The sequence below is a fragment of the Rhineura floridana genome, chromosome 18 (assembly GCF_030035675.1).
Source record: "Rhineura floridana isolate rRhiFlo1 chromosome 18, rRhiFlo1.hap2, whole genome shotgun sequence".
Classification (NCBI taxonomy): domain Eukaryota; kingdom Metazoa; phylum Chordata; class Lepidosauria; order Squamata; family Rhineuridae; genus Rhineura; species Rhineura floridana.
In genome coordinates this window covers 28,779,924-28,807,513 of record NC_084497.1, presented here as the reverse complement: position 1 = coordinate 28,807,513, position 27,590 = coordinate 28,779,924, and the positions used below count along the sequence as shown (strand labels likewise).

General features: G+C 48.1%; 1 protein-coding gene and 1 long non-coding RNA gene across 4 annotated transcripts in view; both read right to left on the bottom strand.

The window, feature by feature from the left end:
* Positions 1 to 606: 606 nt before the first annotated feature.
* LOC133372910 (uncharacterized) lies at positions 607 to 9,483 on the bottom strand. The gene is made up of 3 exons (XR_009759577.1): positions 9,394 to 9,483; positions 7,434 to 7,640; positions 607 to 1,001 (listed from the first exon to the last, which is right to left on the bottom strand). It is a non-coding gene; the product is annotated as an uncharacterized LOC133372910 (long non-coding RNA).
* Positions 9,484 to 14,207: 4,724 nt separating this feature from the next.
* Positions 14,208 to 27,590, bottom strand: part of ALDH4A1 (aldehyde dehydrogenase 4 family member A1) — a 32,544-nt gene continuing 19,161 nt past the window's right edge. The window contains exons 2-6 of one of the 3 annotated variants that reach the window (XM_061601168.1): positions 24,718 to 25,018; positions 23,572 to 24,345; positions 22,580 to 22,792; positions 19,588 to 19,708; positions 14,208 to 17,765 (exon numbers count right to left, since the gene is read on the bottom strand). In XM_061601168.1, the coding sequence (XP_061457152.1) occupies positions 16,834 to 17,765; positions 19,588 to 19,708; positions 22,580 to 22,792; positions 23,572 to 24,345; positions 24,718 to 25,018 (2,341 nt within the window). In that variant the 3' untranslated portion in view covers positions 14,208 to 16,833. Of the gene's footprint in view, positions 17,766 to 17,797; positions 18,519 to 19,587; positions 19,709 to 22,579; positions 22,793 to 23,571; positions 24,346 to 24,717; positions 25,019 to 27,590 lie in introns of those variants that run through there. The other 2 variants (XM_061601170.1, XM_061601169.1) reach the window with 2 other exon arrangements.

Here is a 27,590-nt window from a genome sequence, read left to right as displayed (position 1 = left end):
AGGCAACTGAGCCATACTCAGAAAAAGAAAGTAAGTCCTCTTCTTTCCAACCCTGGTCATAAAAAGACCCCTGGGCTCCTTTTAATCCCTTCCTCATATTTGTATCCTATGAAGGAACACCTAGATGTGGGTCCAATCACATTGTCATCTTCACAGCAACCTTGCGAGGTAGGCTCGGCTAAGAGTGTGCCATTGGCCCAGCGTTGTCCTATCAGCTTCAGGGCTGAGGAGGGCAGGTTCAAATGCAAGTCTACTGGTTCCGAACTCTATCCAGTATGGTGCTACCATACTAGCAGGAAGAGCAACAGCCCCCTGCTCTAGTCTGGCCTGCCCCCCAGTATTCAGAGATAAATACTGTATATATATAGGGAGAAAGAATATGAATATGAAGGTTCCATTTAGCTAGCATGGCTAATAGCTATTGGTAAGGCCTATTTGCCTTTAGGAAGGCACGCAAATCATTGTTTTTTATCCAACCAAGTTTTACTCAGAATTAGGGATGGGGCAGAAATTCTGAAATGTGTTTTATTAGGATAAATTTGAACTAAAATGCTGGAGAATGTCCATGATGACTTTTTTTAAAAAAAATATGCAAATTGCTGCAGAACTGAATTTAAGATTGGAAAAATGAGACGTTGCAAGAACCAAAACGGACAGCTCTTTCCTCCCCTCCTCAGAGTAGACCCACTGAAATTAATTGGGATTCAGCTGAGGTTGAGGCCCTGCCCTTTGCTTCAGGCAGCACAATGCCTCTGCTTTTCAAGGTCCCACTGATAGATGGACATTTTAAACAGTTGGAAAAGATATGCATGCATGTGTGTGTGTGTGTGTGTGTGAGAGAGACAGAGAGAGAGAGAGGGCCACTCAGATTTCAGGATCTCAGGGAAAAATTTGAGCCACAAAGTATTTTCCCAGGCTGGACGAAGGCTTCACAGCTGGTGGCCTACTCGGGTAAAAGCGGAGAAGCCTGAACCCTTTGCCAAAGCCATCCATGTTTTGCACTGAAAATGAGAAGAGGAGGCGGGGGGGGGGAGAGAGAGAGAGTTGAGAGGTTAGCAAAGGATTTTCCCGGCCTCGGTGAGAAAGTTGAAACTTTCCCCTTGTGCAGCTGCTGCTGAACTGTGCTGGCAACTGAAGCAAGAGGCTAGGCGGGGGAAGAGAATTGTAGCCCCAAGTACACGTACACACACACACACACACACACACACACACACACACACACACACACACACACACACACACACACACACACACACACAGAGCGTTCCAGAGGCCAAGCATCAGGCTGAAGTTCTTTTGTGGTTGTGTTTTTTTAAAGCCAGTTGGGAGTTTGTTGCTACTGGGTGAGCGCTCGGCACAGGTGTCACCAAGGAGTTATGGCCAGCTCCAGGGCATGAATCAAAAGAGGCAAGAATTCCCTGCGGCAGGAAGGAATGTTCCAGAAGGAAAGGAAGGTGGTTGACCTAGGGCAGAAGTCAAGACAAGTCAACCGGCTGGGCTTGCTTCTACCAGAAACAGTCTCTCTCTCACACACACACGTGTGTGTGTGTGTAGTCCCTCAAAAGAGTATGTTGAACCAAATAGCGTTGAGCTATTATTTAAGAACGTAAGATGAGCCTGACTGCTGGATCAGGCCAGCGGCCCATCACAGGCCAGCGTCCTGTTCTCATGTTGGCCAGCCAGATACCCTAAAAGGAAGCCCAGAAGCAGGACCTGAGCTCAAGAGCAACTCTCCCCTCCTGCGGTTTCCAGCAACTGGAATTCAGGAGTTTTATTTGTTTATTTATGAAATAAACTTGAAATATTTATTTTGTCTGGATCGTTTCTTCTGGGGTATCTCAAAGCGATTTACAATGCACTGAAAATGTATATAAAGCAATTACGTATATAAAAACAGTTAAAACAAGTGTGTATCTAATAGCAATTGCATAGAAAACAATTTAAAAAATAAAGTAGGAACGCTCTTGCCAAAACGGCTCTTTTTGTTTTGAATGACACGAACAGCTATGTGACACATACCGTGGCTCTTTGCCTTGGCAGCAAAAAAAAGATTAGGGAGACAGAATTAGACAAAATTGTCATAAACTGTCTTGGAGATTCAGGGTTTTGTTGATGCTGAGTTTGCCTATGGTAATTTACCTGCATTACTTTGTAATGTTTGAAATATTGCTTTCTGTTCACTTGTATATTTTAATTTTTGTCATGGCCTTTGGCTAGTACAATAATTTTATTGTTGTTCTGGGAGAGGCTTTTCTTAGGCCCTCACTAGCCAATACAGTTTGGAATGGGACCTCTGAACGCTGAATCAGTTAACTTCTGAATCCCAGATGCCAGAGGGACAGAGAGAGTCAAGAAGGGCTATTACCTCTACGTTCTACTTGTCCTGGAAGCATCTGATTGGCTGTACTGAGGAACAGGATGCTGGATTAGATAGACCCTGATCAAGGGCCTTTCAGGGTCAGGCACCTGCCAGTGGACAAAAGCTCTCATGGTGTGAAGGAAAGCCAGTGAGGGGAGTGGCATGCAGAGAGTTCCGAGGGCCAAATAGAGAGGCCTGGGGGGCCACATATGGTCCCCAGGTCTGGGGTTCCCCATCCTAACCTAGACGGAGACATTGAAGTTCCTTCATGGATTTTGCCCTGCGAGATGTTCTGCAGTGGGAAGAGCTGCAAATTCAACTCATTTTCAACGCCCACAACCTTCCAAGAATCAGGCGGATAAAGGAGGGGGTAGGACTTTGGAGGACACAAGAGTCAGCACCTTCTCCCAGCGTACGCCCATGCTGATTTCATCAGCTTGCTCCCAACTCCCGATAGCCCTGGCAACGGTTCCAACTCATTTCCGCGGTGCGCGTTCCATTTATTCCTCCCGCGGATTTATTCTTCTTCTCTAATCCACCGTTTGCTCACAAATGCAGATGGCTGGCTGCTGATTTAGGGAACCTGCATAAGCAAGCTAGTGATGAATAGCTCACGAAAACCTGAGAGGGCAATGGGGGTGTGCGTGTGGAGGAGCCGGTATTATCCAGCACACAGGTAGGTCTCCAAAGGACTCCTCTTGGCTGCCAAAGAGACATGGGATTGTCATCATTCCGAAAGCCAGTCACCAGCTAAGAGCTGTTTTGGGAAAGTGATCCCTGATTAAGAACAGAAAAAAAAGGCTTCGGCTGGATCCGGCCAGTGGACCATCCAGTACAGCATCCTGTTCTCACAGTGGCCAACCAGATATCCCAGTGGGCAGCCAACAAGCCGCACCTGAGCACAACAGCACTCTCCCCTCTTGCAGTATCCAGCAACTGGCTTTCAAAAGCAGACCGCCTCTGACCTAAGAACATGACTGTGGTGCGTATTTCCATCCAAGCAGGGTTTCAAAAACCTGTCAAGCCCGTTTGACTGGGGAGAACCTCTCTCACACATACACATACACAAATGTGGAATAAATGCACTCGGGCAGCGGTTGGGAATTTGTAGCCCTACAAATGTTGTTGGACTCCAACAGCCAGGGTGACCAGAGCTGTAGTCCAACAACATCTGGAGGGCCACAGGTTCCCCATCCCTGCGACAAAGACATCTCTTGCAAGTTCGTGTGAGCTGAGCTACATGGCAAAATGCCCATCAGCCTGCGAGCGAATCTGAGCTGCATGGCAAAGTGTTTTGCTTTGATCCAGTGAGTTGTTCCACTGTCGTGGCACCCCTTCACCACAGGAACCGTATGGAACCAGGAGATCTCAGCAAGCCCCCAGGAGGACGCTAGTTCCCAGGAAGCAACAGTTAAGCTAGCTTTCAAACCCTGGTGGATGTTTTTGAGTGGATCTGCAGCTCCAAAAACCACAGAGAGATGCCTCCCCAGGCCTTGTGACCACAAGAGTGCGATGAGAAGACGTTACAGTGGGAAAGGATGGCCAGAGCCAGAAGGGAATGAGAGGGATTTCTCAACCCAGTTGCTCACCTCCTGAACCGAGTTGGACAAAAGCAAGCACGGCCTCCTTGAAGGAACTGGGGCAGATGTCCCATCAAAGCCCCGCGAGGTCTTGAAACCGCGCCAGGCTGCAGGAATGCATTGTGAGGAGGCGGGTAAAGCCAGTGTGCTTCCTCTCTCCGGATCCGTACAGCTGTGTCTCTCTTGCGAGGGCCAAGCTCACGGTGCACCCACCGCATGCCCACTGAATAAGTCACGCCAAGGCTGCGTTTCAAGCTGGGAGACACACAAGATGGCAAGATGGGGAGGAGGAAAAGGAGGCAAGGAGCTGGAGAAAACTGGGCTCAAACCTGCTCAAGAAGATGATCGGAAGGAAGAAGCAGGCAGAAAGGTTTGGCTTGGTCAGGTCCCCCAAATGGATCATTCATTCATTTATTTGATTTATATCCCGCCCTTCCTCCTAGCAGGAGCCCAGGGCGGCAAACAGAAACACTAAAAACACTTTAAAACATCATAAAAAGACCTTAAAGTACATTAAAACAAAACAACGTTGAAACATTTTTAAAAAGCTTTAAAAACATCTTTAAAAAAAGAGTGAAAAACGTATTATTAAAGAAAACATATTAAAAGCAATTCAAACTCATGGCCCACTTCAGTGCTAAGCCACAATCTTCCACACCAAACCAGGTTGCTGGTGGAGCTGACGGCCAGCTCGGGGATGTTCTTACCGCGGGATATCAAGATCTGCGCTGACGCCGGTCCATGTCCAAACACAATCCAAAGTTTTGCCTCTATAGTCAGAGGCACCGTATGCTTCCGAAGGCCATTTGCTGGAAACCGCAGGAGGGGAGAGTGCTCTTGCGCTCAGGTCCTGCTTGCAACCTTCTGGTTGGCCACTGTGAGAACAGGATGCTGGGCTAGATGATAGGTCTTTGGCCTGATCCAGCTGAGCTCTTCTTAATGTTCTTCTTCTTCTGATCCTAGGGGAAGTTCCCCGACTTTCTGAGGAATTCTTTTACTGGGGATTTGTTTACAAAGAGAAGATCCAGGTCAAGATCCCTCTGAATACCAGCTGCTGGGAATCACAAGTAGGAACGGTGCTGCTGTTGCACTCGGGTCCTGCTTGTGGGCTTCCCTTTGAGGTATCTGGTTGGCCACGGTGAGGCCCAGAGGCTGGACTGGATGGGCCTGACCAGAAAGCTGTTCTCTGTTCCCGCGTTCCCTGAGAGAAATCATGATTGCCTCTAGCTCACCTCCACATTGGGTTGGCCAAATCCATCAATTTCAGGTTGCCTCCATTTCCTCTTTTTTCCAGCCTTAACCTCGGTCCTCCACATCAGACTGCCATTTTTATTTAAGCCCTCGTGAAAATCCATCAGCGCTTTCGTCCACATTCCTCCTCATATACACACTTCTGTACGCAGTTTTTGCCTAATGTACACATTGTTGCAAAACAGTTTTTCCCTAATGCAGGGCACATGTGCATGTTATTGTCAACTATATGAGGATTGCTATGTACACTTTTACCCCAAATATATGCACTTTTGTCCACATTACTTGCCTAGGGAAGAGCCTTGCCAAATTCAGAGAAGTGTGAATTTTGAAGGAAAGTTGCTTCAGAAAGTGAGATTTAGGTACGTTTGCCTTTAAATGCAAACTGAATTGAATTCCTCCCGTCACAAACTTCAATTTACCCATGCACTCCCTCAAAGCCTGATGGGATCTGGAGCTAACAGCACCCCACATTTTTCCTCTTATTCACCCAAATTTGTATTTCAACGGTAAAAAAAGGCAGACAGACAGAGAGAGAATTGCCACAGCTTGTTCCTGGAATTCATTGCTGAAGTCAGGGGGTTATCGGAAGTCAAACAGCTGTCTCTAGACGGTCTGTTACCACTGTGGGATTATGGGCCAGCAAGGGGGGAGGGCTCAAATGCATTCTTGGGTAACATACGTCAACTTGGCACTGTCTCCTTTTGTTTTAGGGCATGCATGGATGCTCCACCACCATGGCTTTATTTCTTATTTTATTTTATTGCTTTTACAAATGCAAAGGCCTTCCAGCCTCCCATTCCTCGCGCGGTTGCTCATGAACTGGAAAATCGACCGCACTGTGTTTGAAAAACTTGAAAGCGGGGTGTGGGCTTGTCTTTGCGTGGTTCACCGACGGGTGCAATCTGACACCCAAAGGAGGGGGAAGAGAACCAGCATGCCATTATTGGGGATTCTCAGGGGGGAAAATATGCCGCTGGGAGAAGTCAGCACGTCCCTGAGAGAACGGTCGGCAAGGGGCAAATGAGAGGCTGTTGTGTTTTTCAGTATCGGTTAATTAGGCATCGATGATTTGTGCAAATAAATGTTAGTCATCTTCTTTTTTTTCCTTCAAGGTTCCATGAGACCCAAAGTACCTGACCGCAGGGCCTTCTGAATGATCCACTGCTCAGCTTTGACACCAGGTTGCCTGAAAGAGCACCTCCACCCGGCACAGGAGCATCAGAACCTGCCATTGGTTCATGTAGCCTGACAATGGTCTGACCAGTGGCAGAGCACCTGCTTTGCATGCAGAAGGTCCCAGGTTCAATCCCCGGCAGCAACTCCGGGTAGGGCTGGGAAAGATCCCTGCCTGAGCCCTTGGAGAGCTGCTGCCAGTCAGTGTAGACAACATGCAGCTCCATGAGAGTTTTTGCCTGGCTGAAATGCGTGCTCAAACTCTGATCGTGAGTCTTGCTTGCCTGGATTAGGGATGGGCGAGAAATTCGATTCAGTTCACATTTCAAGCCAAATCTATCAAATTTGCACTTTCCGAAACAAAACGAGGACCAAAACGCAGCCCTCCTTTGAAATTCGCACTTCCTCGAATTTTGCAATGTGGTTCACCAACCAAACAATGTTTGCACATGTTAGGGGAAAGGGTGTATAAAAATGAATACATGAGTGAAAATAACATTCAAAAAATGCATTATATGACCAGAAATGGCTTGCAAAAAAGTGTGCATTAATGAAAACTGTCTACAAAAATGCATTGATTAGGAGAAAGTTGCATTAAAATGCTAGAGAATTTTCATAACGATTTCTTTTTTTTTTTTAATTGCAAGTTGGTGCAGAAATGTGGAGAACTGAATTTAAGACTGGAAAAAATGAGAAATTGATAGAACCGAAACTGACACACCTTCCATCCCGAGCCTGGATGGAGGCCGGAGAGGTGTGTGTGAGCGCATGTAGAAACGACCCTGCTGTACAGAGGTAACATTTACTTTCATTGCTCCACCTACCTTTGCCTCTGGCCCCGCCCACCACTGGAAGGTTGTCCAGAAGCGAATGTGGCCATTAAGCTGAAAACAGTTCCCCACCCTGTATTCTTATCATCGTATTTAATAATATAGCACCACCAAGGCATATTGAACTTTACAGAGTGCAAGGCAGCAGGTCCCTGCCCCACAGAGCTTACAACCTAAAATGGAACAAAGACCTTGACAAAACCTCTAGAGCGGGAATCGTTCAGGGGACAACATTACCTTAGATATTGGTTTGCCTGGATTTTGAAATGGGGGCAGGCTGAAGAAGGCGAGAGAGAAAAGGAGAGCTGATCTCACATCAGTCAAGTGGTTTTGGATGTCTCCAGGAGATCACGCAAGGAAAATGGATCGTTTTAGGCAACGTAGCTAGGTTGGCACTGGAAGGCGGGCACCGAAAGGCCAGCTTTGTAATCCTAAACCACAACGCTGGGGAGGAAGGAGAGTCAAAGGAATTAACTGCAGGGAGAGAGAAAGATGGAACACTGCTGATCACTGGAAGCAGCTGGTTAAAAACCTCCGATTATTTTAATATTAGATTTCCAAAACGGGGGAGGGGGGAAGGAGGGGAAATAGAGGCTGCTGTTTGGAAAATAATTTCCTGGACGCCGTCCACACACATGCAGAGAAATGTCTTATCTTTCTAGGTAATAAAAGCAACAGAGTGAGTTCAGACACATGTTAAATACTCAAATACATGTCGAAGAGCAACAGGCGATCTCACGGCGGAGCCCGCAGGCTGTATGGGCAAGCTCCTGAGGGCCACATGCCCGTGGTGGATGTGGCCAGAGACAAAAGTGGACAGAGCAATGGAAGCAGCTCTTGCTTTGTTACAGTGGGAAACATCCCAGCCATTCAAAAGTCAGAGGTTTGTGATTCGCACCCACATGCTGCTCATTCCACTCTCCATCCGGGCAAGCAAGGAGGCCTTATCTCAGTTCAAGAGTGCATTCCAGCCCAGGAAGAAGCACTTGAGGAGAGCGCAGAGCAGGACAAGGGAGGGGTGTGGGCTGGGGGAGCATGGCCTCGTTGGACTCATGAGGGCCAAGCAGAGTGGCCTGGAGGGCCGCCCCACGGACCTGAGGTTCCCCATTCCTGTTGTCTATAATGGTGTTAAGTATGGATGGCACAAAACGACCAGCACACACACACGCGTATCTCAGGACAAATCATGCCCAAACTGGCCAGAACTGGGTCCTTGGAATCCAGAGTTCTGGAAGCAGACCTCAGTGCATTGTGGGATTTTTCATACAGTGCCCCCTTCGCCATGTTGCTTAGGGGCAAGGTGAAGACATCAAGGAGAACATATCTAAGCATGAATTGCTGAGGAGAGCCACCCTGGCATAGTGGCTAGAGTGTTGGATTGGACCTGGAAGAGCCGGGTTCAAATCCCCACTCGGCCACAAAATGCTCACTGGGTGACCTTGGGCCAGTCACAGTCTCCCAGCCTCACCTACCTCACAGGGCTCTTTGTGAGGATAAAATTGGGAGGGAGGGAACCGTGTTTGTACGCCGCCTCCAGCTCCTTGCTCCAGAGGCCAGGAGACAAGTTGGGACATCACCCCCTCATTGCAGCTGATAGTCAAGCATGAAAGGAACATGCATCTCCTCAGCCTCACACACACAGCCTCCAAATCCAGCTCCCCATCGACCGTGCAAAACCCACTTTTAACACAACAAGCAACACACAGCTGGCATGGCAGAAAACACTGGCGGAGGGTGCCGGGGGGGGGGGGTCTTGGCCAACGTGGAGTTTTCCTTCTTCAATCTAAGTGGCAGTGAGCCAACTTTCCTGCGGTTGACTTGGCTGTCAAAACGTCTCTTTCTCTCCCTTTTTCTGCCTTCCCTCATTTTCATATATATATGCCATATGAACCCATCTTGTGGACAATCTCAAATAATTTATCTCTTGGGGAGGGGGTGGAGAGAGTTTCCCCGGAGAGCAGCAAGAGGCCTGAGCTCTCAGAGATGATGGAATCCAGGGGCGATGGCGCCAACTCCGTTCACCTGTTCCTCTTCTCAAATTTTCCTGGCTCCAAATCACGAGCGTTCAGACAAGTCCTCCCAGGAGTACCCTGAGAAATATGGGGGTAGGCATGTTGCCTCTCCCACTGCCAGACCCCCTCATCATCCTCTCCACTCTCACTGCCACCAACTAAGATTTCCTCCTCCGTCTACTTACATGTTAGCAGATGAGAGAAACCTCAGATCTTTGTTCCAATGACAGGAGGTTCAGGACAGACACTACCCGTCTCCTCTGCCCATCTGCCGTGCCCTTTCAGAGCCGCAAACTCCGGAGACCGCAAGTGCCCTCCCTTGACCTCTGCCATGTCAACGGGGGGGGGGCAGCTTAAATTCACCCTGCTCCTCCCAGCGCCCAAGCTTCATTCCACAGAGGGTGGGCTGGTTCATTAAAACAGAGAAGCCCTTTTCTAGATGGTCCCAATACCAACTACAAGGTGGTTGGGTGGCGATGTGCCCTGCTTTACAGAGGGCCATCCTCTGTTTGAATCCAAGTCTGGTCTCAAGCAGTGTGGGGAACTCCCCCCCCCCAGGCCATGGAAGCTAGGCCATTAAGGTGCATGGGCCAGTGACCCATCTACCTCAGCCTGCCGTCAGCCAGCGCCCACCTGCCTGCCTTCTTCAACCTGTCCAAGGAGTGGTCCTGCTTGGCAGCTTCCTCCTCCTTTGTCTCAAGGTTGCCCTTGTAGTACTCAGGGAGGAGGGTGCCATGCTGGCAACCCCGGGCCTACAGACCTGGCACGGCAGAGCATCTACAACTCTGAGCTATAGAACAGGAGCCAAGGCAAAAATCCTCAGAAGACAACTTTCGGCAAAAGTTTGAGCAAGAGCCAAAATCCAGGGGCCTGCCTGGAAAAGGAGGCTATTTTGCTGAATGTCATCCATGGCAAATTCTTCAGCCATTTCGGGAGGGGGAAAAAACGCCATGAGCAGCAGTGACGTGGCTTCGTCCTTCACCCCTTCCCACCTTTTTCCTTCTGTTCCCACAGGCAGCTGCACCAGCAAAAGCAGGGCCCCAGTGTCGGCAACCTGGCAGCCATTTTCTATCTCCCACAATGCCCTGGACGTAACAGTCTCCCAGGGCTTTGTGGGGAGGAAAATGGCAGACACCCCTTTAAAAAAGGGCATTCAGATTCTTCCCCCACCTTTCCGAAACAGATGGAGAATTCCGCCTTCCTCTGGAGAAGGTTTGGTGAAATCATCCAATTTGTCAGCCTGCAAAGGGACGGTGGAATTTTTGGGGAAATCCGAATTCAGCCCTTGGCCATGAATTTGTTAGGAGGACCTAACCACTCTGTTCTCTGCAATATGGGCATGATAGCAGTGCCCCACATTACAGGGCCATTGTAAGGACGACTGAAAGCATACACCTTCTGCATCCAGCACCATGTCAAGAAGACAAGATGCCCTGGCCAGGATCTCACATCCTATGGGTTTTGTTTTGTTTATGAACAGCACCCCAAAACCTCCTAGCCACATCGGCCGGGCCTCTCCACGCAGGCAAGGGTTGAGATTCCAGTCCGGAATTGCCAAGCCTACGGGAGGAGGAGTGAAAGAGCACCATCTACTGTCAGGCTGTGGCACTGACGTTTCGTTTCCAAAAAGAGTAGTTTCGGATCCCTACCCAGGTATTCAATTTCCCCCCAACACAGAGGAAGGGAAAAGATGAGGGCGGAGTTGTTCCAAACATGCACATTCCAGGGTGGCTGAGTGGGGGCATTGCTGACATTTCAGAGGATATTAAAGGCTTAAAAGGTGGCAACAATGGTTTTAAAAAAGGGAAAAAGGCAATTAGGCAGAGCCATTTGGCGCAAGTGGGAAAAAGCTATTGAACTATTTATTGTATAAATAAATGCGTTTTATTGATTAGTTGGCAAAGGGAGGGCTGCAGCCATGTAAGGATGGGGGTTTGTCTAAAAGTGATGGGGGGAAGTGTTATCAAACTACTAGGTTGGAACTAACTTGTAAATGGCACTATACATCTCAGGACCAGGTTGGAGATAAATTAGGGAGGTTTTTTTCCCCACGCCTAATTTTTTTGGTCTTTTCCCCCCGGACTTTCACATCTGTAGACCAGGTTGCTTGAGACACCAAAATGGGAAGCCTGCTCCATGGTAACGCAGAAGCAAGGCTTTCAGTGTGGCTGCCCCCATTTTGTGGAAGAGCATCCCTGCTGAGATATAACAGCAACCCCACACACACCTGCACTTTTCTGGAAACAGCTGACATTTTGTTTTCAACAAGTTTTTCCAGCTGGGTAATAAGGTCTCTGCATTAAGGTCTACATGAAACCTTTTTTTTTAGTTGTCTTAATCGTATGCCTGTAAATCCCCTTGAGACATAAATGTAAAAGGCGATTCATGAAATTAATTATTATTTAATTTAATTTATTTAATGAAATGCATATACCTCTCAGCTGTAAACAGGATCTCTCAGCTGTTCCTCCCTCCAAAAAAGTCAAAAATTGTCGGTAAAGGGCAGAGTTAAAACATCAACAGTTGAGGAAAAAACAGATTAAAATGCATGTAAGCTCATGCATAGAGATGTGAAGGCCTGTTTTTCCCTACTTTTCCCAGTTTTCCCCCAGAAAAATTGGAAAAAAACACTTTAAAAACTCAATTTTTTCCCTAAAATTTTCTGTGGTTTTACTGGGCCTTCACAACTCTATTCTTATATGTCTGGAAAGGCTTCCCTGTTAGTAGTTGTCATATCAAGAAAAAGAAGGAGAGATAAGGAATTAAGCTCATGCTGAATTTAAGACTAGGAAAACCCGAAATTTAGGGCCCCTCCAAACATCATTTTTGAAAATTGTGATGTCATGATGATTCGTGCCCATAATGCTTTTGGGTCGGTCACACACGACCCTGCTTCTAATACTTATTTGCATTTGCAAACGTTTGGGGGCAGGCACGCTGCTTCATTACCAACTGATGCCCAGTCTGTAACCTCCTGCTGAAATCCCATAACTTTTTATACCACAAATCTTCTGCTTTGTTTTCTGTCCCGCTTGTGTTTCCCTGTAGCCCCTCCAGACAGCGATAATGTGAGCTGCAGTGGGGGAGCCTTCCAGGACAACTCATGAAACAATAAATCCACCACTTGTTGCGCTACTGTTGTGTTGAGAGAGACATACCCCCCCCCCCGTAAAAGACCAGTCTGGAGGAGCCCTGAGAGAAACTGAAACTGAAAGAGTCATCCATCCCAACTTGGACCACCGGTAGAAAAAAGCCTCCCTTGGCGTGAAGCGCATGACAAGAAAGCCGGCTGAGAGCCAGGAGCGGTTCAAAGCGTTCCGACACTCATTTGCGCTGTGGACACCCACCCGTCGGTCCACCCAGTTTTGCCAGCAAGCATCCCATGTGGTCTGAGTTACCACCTTAGCCAACATCGACAGGAGGGCGGAAGATCGGGAGGGAGTGGGGAGAGAACAGAAACCTCCCCCACCCACCCTCAACTTTGGGTTTTATCCAAAAAGTGTCACACATCATCATCCGGCCTGTAATAATAACTACTTATCTAACAAAGGGGGGGGGATGTCAGACGGTTTGATTTGCCAATTAGCCTCACACTGAGCTGCTAACCAAAACCAGATGGACTGATATGTTATCGCAGTGTCTCCCGACAAGGATATGCCTTGCCTGAATTAAACTGGAGGCACTCTCTGCTCTTAAGGCCCCCTCCAAAAAAAAAAGATTTACTTTCAGAGTGGTGTTCAGGGTAAGAGGCCCTCAAAGGAATGGCCATGCTCCCTTTGTCTCTGTGTGAATCAGTGTTCCAGGCAACTCATCCAGAGATGCGACAGGCACCCTCCTCCATCTACGAATGGGTCATTCTGAGGGGACGCTGCATCGAAAGCAACTGAACAATGCTTACAGATAAAGCCACCATCTTGAGCACGGGAGAAACCCAACCGACAAAGCTACCCTGAGGATGACTGAATCAGGTGAGCTTTCATGCACCACCAAACTTCCTGCCCCTCATGGAGAAGGCGGAACTAGACCAGGAGAATCATGCATGCAAGGAACAAGGAAACCTTTCTGAGGCAATGGCCAAGAGAAGGGGGTGGGGAAACTCACGGCTGGGGCCCAATGCAGACTCCCTACCTGGCCCTCGGGACGGTCCATAGGCCACACCCCTGACTAGCCCTGCCCCATTCAGGAGCTTGTGCCTGGCCGGAATGGGTCCTTCAACTGCAATAATGCCTCTCTCTTGCCTGGAGGGCGAGGTGCATGTGTGGGTGTGAGGACAACATTGTGGATAAGGAATCTGTGCCCTCTCCAGAACTGCACTGAGTAGGCGGTTGGACTCGACAGCCTTATAGGCCCCTTCTGACTCTGATGTTCTATGATCCTATGGTTAGACTCCAATTCCCACCCAACCCAACCAGCATGGACAGTGGTCAGGAATGATGGGAGGTAGAGTCCAGCAACAGCTACAGGGCCATGGGTTCCTCATGCTTGGCTGATTCTGATTGGCAGCAGCTCTCCAGCATTTTGGACAAAGAAGGTTCATTTCCAGAGATCCCACCCAAGATCCTTTTCCACTGGACAGAAAGAGGAGTGAACTTAGAACTCTCTGCATGCAAAACAGTAAAGAAGCAGAGAGTTGGGTGGAACCTTGGAGGTCATCTAGAACACTGTCCTTCAACCTTGGGTCCCCAGATGTTGCAGGACCTGAGTGCAACAGCAACTCTCCCCTCCTGCGGTTTCCTGCAACTGGTATTCAGAAGCATCCTGCCTCTCTGACCAATCATGCCTTCATACCTCTGCCTTTAAAGCTGAATTTATGAAGTCCACACGCTCTGAATCAACATGAGTAGACGAAACACAGCCATCTTTTTAAATTCACACACAACTGAATTTTGTGATGCAGTTCTCCAATCAAACAATATTTACAAAAATGTGTGTGTTAGGGTAACGGGTGCATGAAAACAAATATATTGGTGAAACTAACAGACAGAAATGCATTGCACTAGAAGGCATCGCTTGCAGAAATGTGTGCATGAGTCAAAACTGCCAAGAAAAATGTGTTTATTAGAAGAAATTCGGACTAAAATGCTGGAGAATTTTCAGGAGCGTTTTCTTTTAAAAAATCGTTACTTGCTACGGAAATGTGGACAACTGAATTTAAAGTGGGGAAAAGGAGAACCAGGTGGACAGATACTTCCATCCCTAGTCTACATTATGAACCTGCCCGGTACTGTACTGGATCAGGAAAACTTGTCGTCTGACACAGCACAGTCCCATTAAGTTAGTAGGCTTGTTCTCTTGAGCGGGGCCCTGGACATCTGCCTGAAAGTCCAGCTTGAGATGGTACCGCAGTCCCACAACGAGACGAGATGGTACCGCAGTCCCACAACGAGACGAGATGGTACCGCAGTCCCACAACGAGACAAAATGGAACAGGTGGGCAAAACAGCTGAAGTTGAAAGGCTGCCAAACGCGCTGGGAAGGAACACTCAAAATCCCTTTTCCCCACGTCTCTCCTCATCTGCCCTGCTAACACCCACTCCCTTCCCTCCCCAACTCAGAGCGGCGTTTATAGTCTTCCAAAAAAAAAAAAAGGAGAGAGAAGTGTTTCAACAGCATTAAAGAGCTGGTTTTGAAGGTATGAAAGCCATGGAGTTTTAAATTTGGGCTCAAAACAACCAAACAAAAAATCCTCTTGACGCTCTGGCCCCAACTTACAGGAGGCACACCTGAGAGCGTTTGTTGCGGAGGTTCTCCAAGTGTCTTGCCTCAAACTGGCCTGAAGATGGAGGTGCAAAAAAGAAGAGCTTTTCATGAGACTCAGAGAGTAGGCTAGCCTGAGGAGTCACAGATCCCACGCAATCCTCGTGCTTCATCTGCAGTGACCTTTGGCAATGACATTCACAGGGTGGTTGCTTTTTGCTTTCATTTTCACAAAGCGTGGCCTAGTGTGATCTGGTGGTTAACAGCCTCAGAAGGGCCCTGAAGGTGGATCAGGCCAAAAGGAGTCTTACACATCTTATTAGACAAATTCATGAAGGATAAGGCTATTAAGGGCTAGGCTACTAGCCATGGTGGCCATGCTCTTCCACCATGGTGGGAGGCAGTATGTTTCTGAAAGCTGGGAACCGCAGGAGGGGAGAGTTGCTCAGGTCCCGCTTGGGGGCTTCCCATTGGGACATCTGGTTGGCCACTGGGAGAACGGGACGCTGGACTAGAGGGGACCCCGTTGGTCTGATCCAGCAGGCTCTTCTTATGCTCTCACAGCCACTAACAGATGCCCCAAATGAGAAGCAGGGTCTGAGAACAACAGGATTCTCTCTTCCTGTGGTTTCCAGCAATTGGCATCCAGAGGCATCCTGCCTCCAAGGGTGACGGGAGAACATAGCCATCATGGCTAGTAGCCATTGATAGCCTTATCCTCCCATGAATTTGCCTCTGGAATCAATTACCAGTTGAAATTAGACAGTCGTCCCATGTCAGGACATTAAGGTGACTACTGATGACATTTTTCTTTAAGAAGGCTTGCCCTGATGTGTGAGACCCAATCAGTTATGAAATAATCATCATACGTATATAGAAATGCTTTACTGGATTGTGTTCAATATTATTCCTAAGAGTAGACCAGTTGAAGTTAATGAACATGGCTAGCCTGGGGTCATTCATTTCAATCAGTCTACTCTGAGTAGGACTTCATTAGCGACAACCCTTTTTTTAAAAGAGATTGAGTGGTTGTAGTTTTTACTTTTTTTTAGACAGTGGCTTGATTGTTTTTAGATTTTTAAAAAACATTTTATCTTTAAAACTTTTGTCCTGTTGTTCACCACTTTGAGCACCTCAGGCTGTGAAGCGGTCTACAGATTTGTAAAATAAACAAACAAAACAACCTTTTAAAGCCATCCAAGTTGATGGCCAACTGCCACTTCTTATGGCAGGGAGTTCCACAGGTCTTCGGTGTGAAGAAGGCCTTCTGTTTTGCCTGTCCTGAATCTCCCATTGCTCAGCATCATCAGATGGCCCTGATTATGAGAAAGGGACAGGAACCACGTCCCAAAGAGATGTCTCAGACAGCCCATCTTATTCAACACAGCTCTAGTTTTCACGGGGTTTTTTTAGCATGTAGTTGGACAGAAATGTGGCATGGGGGGAGGAATGTGTAGCTGGAAAGGCAATAACATGCAGTTTGAAAAATGGGGTGGGGGTGACATACATTAGGTGTATGTGTTTTTAAGCACTTAAATGACAGGCAATGTTAGGGACAGCATGTACACAAATTAAATAAGACTAGAATGCACTCATTTCCCATGCTTCAAACAAACTGGCCACAACATATCAAAACACCTTTTTCACTTGGGCTGAAATCTCCTCATCTTCATCTTTGGGCAGGAGACCGTTCAACCCTTAAAGTTACCGAACCAAGGCAGAGATCATAAATCAATCATTGCTGTACCGTAGATAAGAACTTGTGACTACTATGGAGAAACTATCACTGATCCAGGATGTAAGCAAGCGGCAAAGAATGCTCAGTGTGGGTTCAGCTTTGTGGTTTTTTTAATGTGGGGCGTCTGATGGGGAGTTTGTGCACTCGGGAAATCCGCTTTTTGTGTGTGTGTGAAAGAATCCTGCTAGTTTTACTCCTGCCTCATGGTATAGCTCTGGATGGCAGTCTGGAAAAAGGCAGGTGTGTTGCGCTCTGGGTGGAAGATGAGGACGTAGCACTTGGGACCAAAGTAGCCCACGCAGATAGCAAACAAGTTGTTCAGCATGGTGGCCGTGTCAAAGATGGTCACCATGATCCCTTCGAAGACGGACATGACGAGGAAAAGGGCCAGCCAGGAGCTGAAATAGCCGATCATACATAAGGTGATGTATTTGGCTTCGTTGTAGTTCTTGGGCAACGCCTTCCCCATGTAGGCGAAGCAAAAGCACAGGAAAGACAAGATCATGTCAAAGGCATTGTTCAAAACCATGGAGGACCTGTAGTTCCTATTGCACATCAGGATAAGGACCACCGGATTGTTCCTCGGACGGGCACGGACTGGCACTGGCGGGTGGAAGTAGATGTTGAGTGCTATGATGGCGACCTTGACTACCAAGACGGCCGTGACGAACACCCACTGCCCATGGTACTTCCTCCAGAGGTCGTAGGCTCGTGGCAGCCAGGCAGCCATCTTGAAGATGCAGATAATCTGGAAGGAGCGGACGGTGATGCAGGAGATGCAGACAGTGAAGCAGAGGCTGAAGACTGTCTGGCGGAAGAAGCATCTGGGCCCCGTCGGCATGCCGATGTAGAAGACCACGCTGCAGAAACCAACTGCAAGGGAGGCGATCATGAGGAAGCAGAGCCTGCCCCCTGCGGACTTCACCACCGGGGTGCCAGCGCGGCGGGCGAAGAGGGCCAAGATCCCCAACGTGGCCAGGAGGCCGAGCACAGAGAAAGACACCAGCACGATGGAGATTGGATCGCCCCACTGGAGGTACACCACAAGCTTCATGAAACACTCTTCTTGGCCGGGCTCTGACCACATGTCCAACGGACAACTCTGGCAGGTGAAATCGTCTACTAAACAAAAACGCAGGGAATTCAACCTGTAAGGCATGGTCGGGCTGGGATGTCTCAGCTGCTGGCCCTGGGGAACTTCTTCCCTATGTGGCAAGGAAGCGCTGTACCTCAGGGGCAGAGCATCTGCCTTGCATGCAGAAGGTTCCAGGTCCAATCCTCGGCATCTCCAGGTGGGCTGGGAGCCACTGCCAGCCAGCGCAGACAATAATAAGCTAGGTAGACCATTGGTTTGACTCGGTATAAGGCAACATCATCTGTTCTTATACACCGAGTTCAGTCCCCAACGTTTCCAGTTTTAAAAGGATCAAGTAGCAGGCAACGGGAACTTCTCTCTGCTTGATACCCTGAAAAGCTGCAGCCAGTCAGAGTAGTCAACAGTGGTCTAGGCGGAGAAAATCTTTTGACACAGGCAGCTTCTACTGTTCACCACCGATGAGGAGTTACCAGCGATGGAGCGACTGACTAGGCTCATTGACCTGACTCCCTCCACTTCTCTATCGGACCCCAAAACTCATTCTTGGAGCGGGTGAGCACATCATATTATTTCATCAAATTGCACCCATTGCTGCCAGATGTGCTCTTTTGCTGCTGCTCCACTTTGGGCTGGTGTTTACTTTGGGTTGAATCCAGCTTAGTCTCTGAATGAGCAGGACGGATTTCGGAACTTCCCTTCCCTCCTTCTCCCACCTGCAGCAAACTCCTGCACCGCCCCCAAATCAGCTCTGAAGAGTTCGGGGAACCCCCAGAAGAGATCTGGAGAAGTGCTCAGGGAGAGAAGAGAAAGGTTACTTTTCACTGCACAAGCAGAAGTCATTCCACTTAGGCGTTGACTTTGTTGAATACGGTCCTTTGCATTGATATTTTTAATTGGTTTTAGAAAAATGTATGGATTCATTTTAAGAACGTAAGATGTTGGACACTGCCCTGTGATCATATGTTGATGGCCAGTGTAGAAATAGCGATTTATTATTATTATTATTATTATTATTATTATCATCATCATCATCATCATCCCGACCTTCCTCCCAAACGAGCCTAGGGAATGAATAAATGAATAAATACTGTAGATAATGTGCAGCCTATCACTGACATGGTCACATTGGCACCAAGTGAGATCAGAGATGAATCCAGAGCTCTCTGATTATTCAGGGGCTCTTTATCTTGCCTCCATATTCCTTTGACCACCCATTACCTGGGCAAGCCAACCTGAGACTAAAACAATCAGTAAAAGATTATTGTTTGCATCCCAAGCTGTTAAGATCCATAAGCAATTTCAGCAGAAGATTCTCGGTGGGTCATTGGTTGTTAATCTTTCTTCTTTTAAAAAAATTAGCCATTTTTAAATGTCCTGTTAGTGGGCCTTTCTGTAATTTGCGTTTTCATTTCCACCACTGTATGGAGTCAAACATTTCTCTTCTGCAATTGGAAGGTCTATGAACGATTAATATCTATTTGGATTTATTATTTTAGGTTCATGAAAATATACGGATGTTGGGAATTTTGCTCCAGGGCCAATATGGTATAGTCTAAGAACTTGCATGAACATACAAGATAGGAAGCTTCCTTATACTGAGTCAGAATATTGGTCCATCTAGCTCAGTATTGTCTACACTGACTGGCAGCAGCTCTCCAAGATTTCAGGCAAGAATTTCTCCCATCCCTACCTGGAGAAGCCAAGGACTGAACCTGGGATCTTTGGCATGCAAAGCAAAGGCTTTAACACTTCTCCAAAATCTTCCCTGGCCAGGAATCAAACCTGAGCTGTGGCAGTGAGAGTACCAAATCCTAACCACTAGATTACCAGGGGGAGCAGTGAACTTACCACTTTTATTGAGAAACGTCCCAGCCTCACAATCCACGCACTTAAAACAGCAGGATAGCGTGGCAATCAGTTTCTTCTTTTGACCCGCCTCACATTGTTCTGAACAGATTGACTTAGGAGCCTGCAAATGAGAGGGCAGGACAAATTGTATACGATTGCTCACCTTTTGACATTCATTCCCCACAACCACCCACTTTTTTGTATGTGCAAAATCAGATTTCTCCTTCCTACAGGAAATCCTTTAACATCTTCCGGGGAAGAGGATGTCCTATGTAGGGATGCTCAGCTTTGGTTTCTCTCAGTTTCTCATTTTGCCAGTCCTAAATTCAGTTCTCCACATTTTTGCAGCAATCTGCAATTTTTTAAAAAAAATAATCCTCATGAAAATTCTTCAGCATTTCAGGGTGAATTCCTCCCAGTAAACCACAATTCTGTATACAGCTTTGATTAACAGACACATTTTTCCAAGCAATTTCCCCAAATATAAAGCATTTTCTAATGTTATTTGTATAAATCTATGCATTTTAATGAACACTTTTTCCTAATGTGTGCATTTTTGTGTACATTGGACAAGGAACTGCGCTGCAAAATTCAGAAAAGTGAAACTGCAGAACCGATGTCTTTTGGTTTGTGTGCTAGTTCAAGAAGTATGAATGACGTAAGTTTCTCATGAAAATGCGAACAATATTAATATTATTAGTATTACATTTCTATCCAGCCCTTCCTCCCAGAAGGGGCCCAGGGCAGCAAACAACAAGTGACAAAACATCAAAAACACCTTAAAAACAAAGTATCTTTTTAAAAAGTCATCTTAAAAGCAAAACATCTTTCGATACATTTAAAAGATTTTTTAAAAAACATATTTAAAAGCTATTCCAATACAGATGCAGACTGGGATAAAGGTATCCCCTTAAAAGGATTGTTGGAAGAGGAAGGTCTTCAGTAGGTGCCGAAAACACAACAGAAACAGCCCCTGTCTGATACTGAAGGGGGCCAACTGTCACTGTCACCATTTTTCACTGTCCTTTCTGACTGTCAGAGATTCCTGAATTCAGTGTCTACACATTTATCTCCTACTGCTACTAAGCTGCTTGATGATGTAGCTGCGATGCTATCTCCAGGATTCACTGTCTCTTCTTTTGCAATTACAGAATTCTCACTCTCCACAACTTGGCTTTTTGAAGTAGAACCTAATAGAAACTCCTTTCACTCTGATTGGCTACTATCAGCCAGAAATGACAAGGAAGCAAGTTAGAAGACTCTTCTCAATAACTAACACACTCCCCTTTCACGCTGAGTGACTCAAAGGATGCTGGAGACATAGGGACCATGCTAGGACCTGGCTCCCAAAAACATAAGAGGTCAAAGACCCCCCTGAGACCCTGGATGGCTACAATCCTGCCTGGTACCCTCTAAATATTTTGGACTACAACTCCCAGCAGGCCCAGGATTATATAACTATACTAGCTTGGATTCATGGAAGCGGTAGACCAAGAGCATCCCACTCTCTGACTCACCCAGCTACGTCCCCTTTATATGCATGGGAGACATTTTCAGAACAGCAGAGAACATGAAAGAGATTTATTATATCTGTTTATCCAAGGCAGAGCTAAGTGCAAGCTCTCTCGGAGGACACCACCAAAACGACACCAGGAGTTAAATTCAAAACAGACACAAGGTGGCGCTCTTGCGCCAACGTAAACAAGTTGTGGGGCCCACCTGGCACAGCCGTAACAGAGAAGGGAGCAGAGATGTCTAAGGAGTCATTCACGCGTGCTCAAAAGCAAAGTGGGAAATTGATGTTATGGGGAAGGGCCATAGCTCAGTGGTGGAGCACGCAGAAGGTTCCCGGTTCAATCCACAACCGCATCTCCCTACCTGAAGCCCTGGAGAGCCGCTGCCAGTCAGTGCAGACAATACTCAGCTAGATGGATCAAAGGTCTGACTCAGTTTAAGGCAGCTTCCGCAGTTCCTCTCCAGAGTGTCAATCAGAAAGTCTCTCCCAGCCCTATCTGGAGATGCCGTTGGGACTGAACCCGGGACCTTCTGCATGCAAAGAAAATGAGCTGCCACGGAGCTCCGGCCCTTCTCCACAAAGACTGTTGCTATTTGTGCTCTGGTGCCTTCCAGATTAGACTACTGCAAGGTGCTCTGCGCAGGGTGGTCCTTGAAAACTGCCCAAAAGCTTCAGTCAGTACAAAATCCATGCAGTCTGCTTTTTAGCTGGCCCAAGTTGGCCAGAGCACATTAAATCTACCTTGCAATAGCTCCTCTGGCTCCCTGTAAGGGCTGCTTTTGAGATTAAAAATTCTAAATTGGGGTGGCAAACCTGTGGCCCTCCAGATGTTGCTGAACCACAACTCCTGCCATCATCACTGACCTTTGTCATGCTGGCTGGGGCTGATAGAAACTGGAGTCCAGCAACATCCAGAGGGTTGCAGGTTCCCCCATCACTTGCCTTTACTGCCCCTAGCTACCTCCTTCACAACTCTGCCTTCTTTTAATGCAGCAGTGGGGAACATCTGTGTTCCTCCAAATGTTCCTAGACTACAACATCCAGCATCTCTGACCAGTGGCCATGGTGGCTGGGGCTGTCGGGTGCTAGAGTCCAATACCACACAATTTCCCCTTACCAGGGATACAGTGACAGGCCTCTTTGAGGAGGGCAATCTACAAAGTTGGCATCACCTCTAAGATCACCCCTGTGAAGTCCCCTGCACCTCGTGGGTGCCCATCAAGTTCCATTCCGCGACCGCAACCAGAGCTCCAATGTCAGCGGGGCAGTAAATCCTCTCCATGCTGAACTTCCAAGGAGCTGTCCAAGAAGTCAGGACCTATTTTGTGAATAGATTTCAGCACCTTGGACCAGCTCCTTGGAAGTTCAGACTAAAACCCGGGGCAGATTCACTGCTCCACGGATGTCAGAGCCACTCAGACTGTCTGATGGGGGCACCCCTGAGAGAAAGATGAGGTGTCTGGAGATGCCACTTACCAGCTTGTCTGCCGTGTTCCACGTGATGCTGTCGGCCTGGACGTAAAGCTTCTTCTGCCATGCATTATAGGATGCAATTTTCTTAAAAGGCTTCCCAGGGACGTCCCACTGCCACTGTATGACCTCGAAACTGTTTGGAGGGTCACCATGGAAGTCAAAATTGATTGCGGTGTTCAGCAGGCTGAAGTTCACCAGGCTCATCTCCTTCAGCAGCTGCAACAGAAGCAGAGCGGCCATGGATGAAGCTGTCAAACATGTCTGAGTTCAAGTCTCAGAATCCCCATCGCTACGCAGATCGGGAAAGAAGCCCAATTCGGTTTGCATTTAAAGGCGAACCTACCGAATCTGCACTGCCCAAAACAATGCACAAACCAAAACCCACAGTCACCCACCCTCCGGAATTTGCACTTCCCCAATTATTTTTATATATATATATATATATAAAATTTTGGGAATACGTTTCAGCACCTTGGATAGCTCACTGAAAGTTCAGACTAAAACCCAGAGTGGATTTACTGCCCCACTGACATCAGAGCTACCAGCCTCCACTGCCTAACAGCAACCCCCGACTCTCAAACTAAATACACACTTAGAAATATTTGTGACAATTTAAATCAGGAGTGGGGAAGCTGTGCCCCACCACCCTTGGAAATAACAAATGTAATTTTTTCTTTCGTACAGCAGGGTAGTTTCCACACACACACACACACACCACACCCACCCACACACCACACACACACACACACCCCCTCTTTATCCTATCTAGGCATTATCAGAGTTCCCAAGGGCCAGATAAAGAGGTCTGGAGGACTTCATGTGGCCACCCAAGCCTCAGGATGCCGATCCCTTATATAAATCATCATATGCAAGTGTGTATCATAAGCCTGTGCCCCAAGCCCTTTAAGTACTTAGCAATGCCCCTGCTCAACACCCTTTTAGCGTAATTACCCCCACTGCATGCCATAAGCATCAAGCATTAATGTGGGGTTCACCTGCCAAGGGTAAACTCTCTGCTTGTTGCATTGGGTGGCGTTGCAACCCAGGAGCCGGTGTAAGGCATGAGCAATCACATAGACCGCTGAATATACATTGAAGTCGATGCGGTGCCCCATTCCCCGGAGGCTGTTGTCATAGAGCTGAGCCATCGCAAGGCACTGGTCGCAATCTTGGTTACATGTCGCATTGACGACTGCTTGGCCTTTGCCGCTGTCTGTTGGCCCAGACGGCGACCGGACCTGGAAGTCGTCCAACCCCGGGATGGGGACATTCTGTACAGCCACCCCGAAGATGGTGCCCACTCTCGAGAGGTTTGCGATGCTGTGGATGGACAGATCAATGGACCAGGCTTCAGCTGCAATCCACACCAAGCCTGTCATGTTCTTCCGGATGACCTCTTCAAAGAAGCTGATGAGAGGCAGCTCTCGGCTGACGATGATCACCACTTTGGCTGAGCTTCTGCTGATCTTGGCGACAACATCTTTGATCTGCTCCTGGGCAGTGTTGTTTGGATCTTCCTGCTGCTCCTGCTGGACTGGGATGGTTTCCTGGAAGGCGATGCACACCCATGTGACCTGGGCACGCAAGAGCTGCATGTTCTGATGGCCGTAGTCATCGTCGCTGGCAAGGACAATGACCCAGTTCCACTTGAATTGCTTGAGTAACTTGTGTATGATGGTGATCTGTTGCTCACTGCTTGGGATGGTGCGGAAAGTGGCAGGGAAGATTTTGGCGTCACTCAGGGCCTTGGCGGTGGCACTGAAGGTGATCTGGAGACAAAAGAGCGTTGATGTATTATTTATCTGTCTATCAAATTTATATTCCACCCTTTCTCCCAGGAGACCTGGGTGGCGATAAACCACAAAAACATCTATAAATAATCTTACAAACGAAACAGCAGAGTAATATATGCAAGCTCTATCTTTGTGCAGTCAGCTAGTTTCTACACCCCCTCGTACACTTCTCTCTGTCCTCCCTCCAGGCAAACAAAGAGCCTGACCAGAGTTGAAGGACACGTTCTCCAGCCCAGCAAAAATATTTAGGGCGGAGGACCAGTGAGAGGTGTCCCGAGGGCCAGACAGAGAGGCCTGCATGTGGACCCTGGGCCTGAAGATCCCTGCTGGAGAGGATCATCAACTTACCTGTGGGACGAGAAACTGGTTCAAGAGGTAAGCGACGGTCACTGCCGCTTGCGACGCATCCGGGCCGACGACAGCGATCACCCGTGGCTGGTAGGAAGTGTAGTTCCTCTGTATCTCAACCAGGGAGAGGTTGTTGGAGAGGAAATAAAAGACGGGGTGGATGGTGTTGGTGAGGTAGCAGATGTCGACCATCTCGTAACCTAACAAAATCCCAGGTAAAAGGACGCTGGAATTGTTGATCTCCTCCACCGCGAAGCGCATGGCCTGGAGGTAGGTATAACTCACAATCTTCAGCTTGTACCTGGGAGACAGGGGAAAGGCAGCAGACAAACTGTCAGCTCTAGACAGGAGAGGAAGAGCAAAAATGATCAGCATCCGGTCTTTTATTTTTTTAAGGTGTCGGGTCGGCTGCTTTTCATTTCTTAAAAAGAATTCTGCTATAAAAAAATGTAAAACAACCGTATAATGTTAAAGAACTGCAAGGCACAGACACCTTAAGCGCATCTGAACAATAAATAAATACAAATTAAGCCCAGGAGACAGCAATTCACAGGCCAAAGTCCTCTTGGGACTGGTCTGTTTGCACTTCACAGGTGCTGAAATGGAGAAAGCTCCTTCTCCTGTGTTACCACCATTCATATAGTGGTGGTACATAAAAATCCAAGTGGATGGGCAGGCTCAGATGGGAGGCAACCATTTAAATTAACCCCATATTGCAGATAAGAAGACTGAGGGATTGGAAAAAATATGGGCTTGCCGAAGCATCACTCAAGTGAGATTGTGGCAGGGATGAGATTTGATCTGGGGACTTTCTTAGCTCTCGATGCTATGCCCCCTTCCATTTTTTTAAAAAAAGATACAGGACAGAATCCACCATCCCACGCAGATGCAGCTCAGAAAAGGGCGGGCATTTGCCAGGGCTCCCTGATCTGCAGAAGGGGCCCGCTGCGCCAACACAGCTGCTATTCCCACTCTGCAAAGGGCATCCAAGAGGAATAGATGCAGCCTAAGGAAATCCTCAGCTTTCACACCCCACCTCTTCCAGGTTAAGAAGCCCCACAGTGGCCATTGAAGCCCTCCCAAAACCTCTGGATCCATCCCCAACTCCACCCTACACCCAGAATCTCATTTCCTGCCTCCATCCCATGCCCGGCACATACTGTTTGCAGACAGGGACCTGCGCGTAGCTGAGATACGGGCTGCCCACAGCTTCAACATGCAAGGAGAAGAGACCCCCCAAGATATAATCTCCTGCCAGGTGGAAATGGGAAGTGGGCGTGGGCGGCAAGGCCGCTGCAGCCACCAAGGCGCCGGCGCAGGCAGCCACCAGTCCGGCAAGACTCATAGCTGTTTTTTTACGGTGTCCTCTTATCAGTGCTTGTCAAGCTCGAAGATGGATGAGAGGTCTCCGACCAGCCCCTCGGCACCTGTCAGAGGCTTCGTCTGGCTCCTTTGCATGGGTGCCACATAAGAGCCAACTCATTTGCATGCATTTAAATGACCCCCTTGATTGTTGCATTACTGTGAGGAGAACAACGGGATGGGCATTGGCTCAGGGGAGGAAACACGTCCCTCCATCGTTTGGCTGCAAGGTGTTCCCAACTGGTTAGGTTGATTATTGATTGTATTTATCAGGGGAAGCCAATGTGGTGCCCTCCAGATGGTCAATGATCAGGGATTATGGGACTTGTAGTCCAGCAAACATCTGGGCAGCGCCACCTTGGCTACCCCAGATTTATTATTACATTTATATCCCAACTTTTCTCCAAGAAGCTCAGGGTGGCACACAAACATGCTTCTCCCCATCTTCATGTTATCCTCACAACAACCCTGTGAGGCAGGCTAAGCTGAGAGAGAGTTACTGGCCCCCAGACGCTTCATGGCCAAGCGGGGATTTGAACTCTGACACTCCAACCACTACACCACACTGACTCTCCAAAGGCCACCCCCAAAGACTTTTTAGTGGGAGGGATGCTCAAGGGATCATTTATAACGTGTTTCAGAGTGCTCGGCGGCATTGTATGAATCATCACCACGGCAGGAAAACAGAAGCTGCCTTCTACCAAGTCAAACCCTTGGTCCATCTAGCTCAGTATGGTCTACACGGACTGGAAGCAGCTCTCCAGGGTTACGGACTGGAAGTGTCTCCCAACCATATCTGGAAAAGCCAGGGATTGAACCCGGCACCTTCTGCATGCAGAGCTGTGGAGAAAGCGGAGGCTGGTGAAACAGACCCCCTGCAGCCAGCAGGATTGAACCCTCCGCTCACCAGCTGATAAGGTTCAATCCTGCCCCGTTGGACTGTGCACCCGCTGGGGAACTGTTTGAAAGCTCTTTTGCAATCAGCCCCACTCTTTATAGAGGCTGCCCCAGCCCATCTCACCCTCACCCTCCCCGCCCCACCTTCTGACGGCCCCAGATAGCTCCAGGTGGGCCTCCACCCTGAATCAGTCCAATTCAGTTAAGGGCCCTAATCAACAGCTGTTAACTCGTAATAGTTAAGACTGGCACCTCTGTGTTCAGAGGTGAATGACTTCCAAGTACCAGGTTCTGGAAGAGGAAGGATATTCCCATCACAGTGAGCTGGGGGGCTTCTCAGAATCATCTGACTGGCCCCCACTAGAAAGGAGGTGGTCCTATTTATATCCTTAGAGAAAGCCTCCCTGTACAGGGGCAGTTCATCTGCAAAGACCACATGCTAGAGACAAATGTCAGGGGAGGTCCATCAGTCATACTTCCCACGTCGGTTGTCCCCTCTCAGAAACAGGATGGTAGGCTTTTTCTTCTGACCCAGCCAATTGGTAAGGAGTTAGATGTGGCTTGCACCCCCCCCCGAAATTAAAAACAACAAGGATCATTGCCTTGTCAGGAGG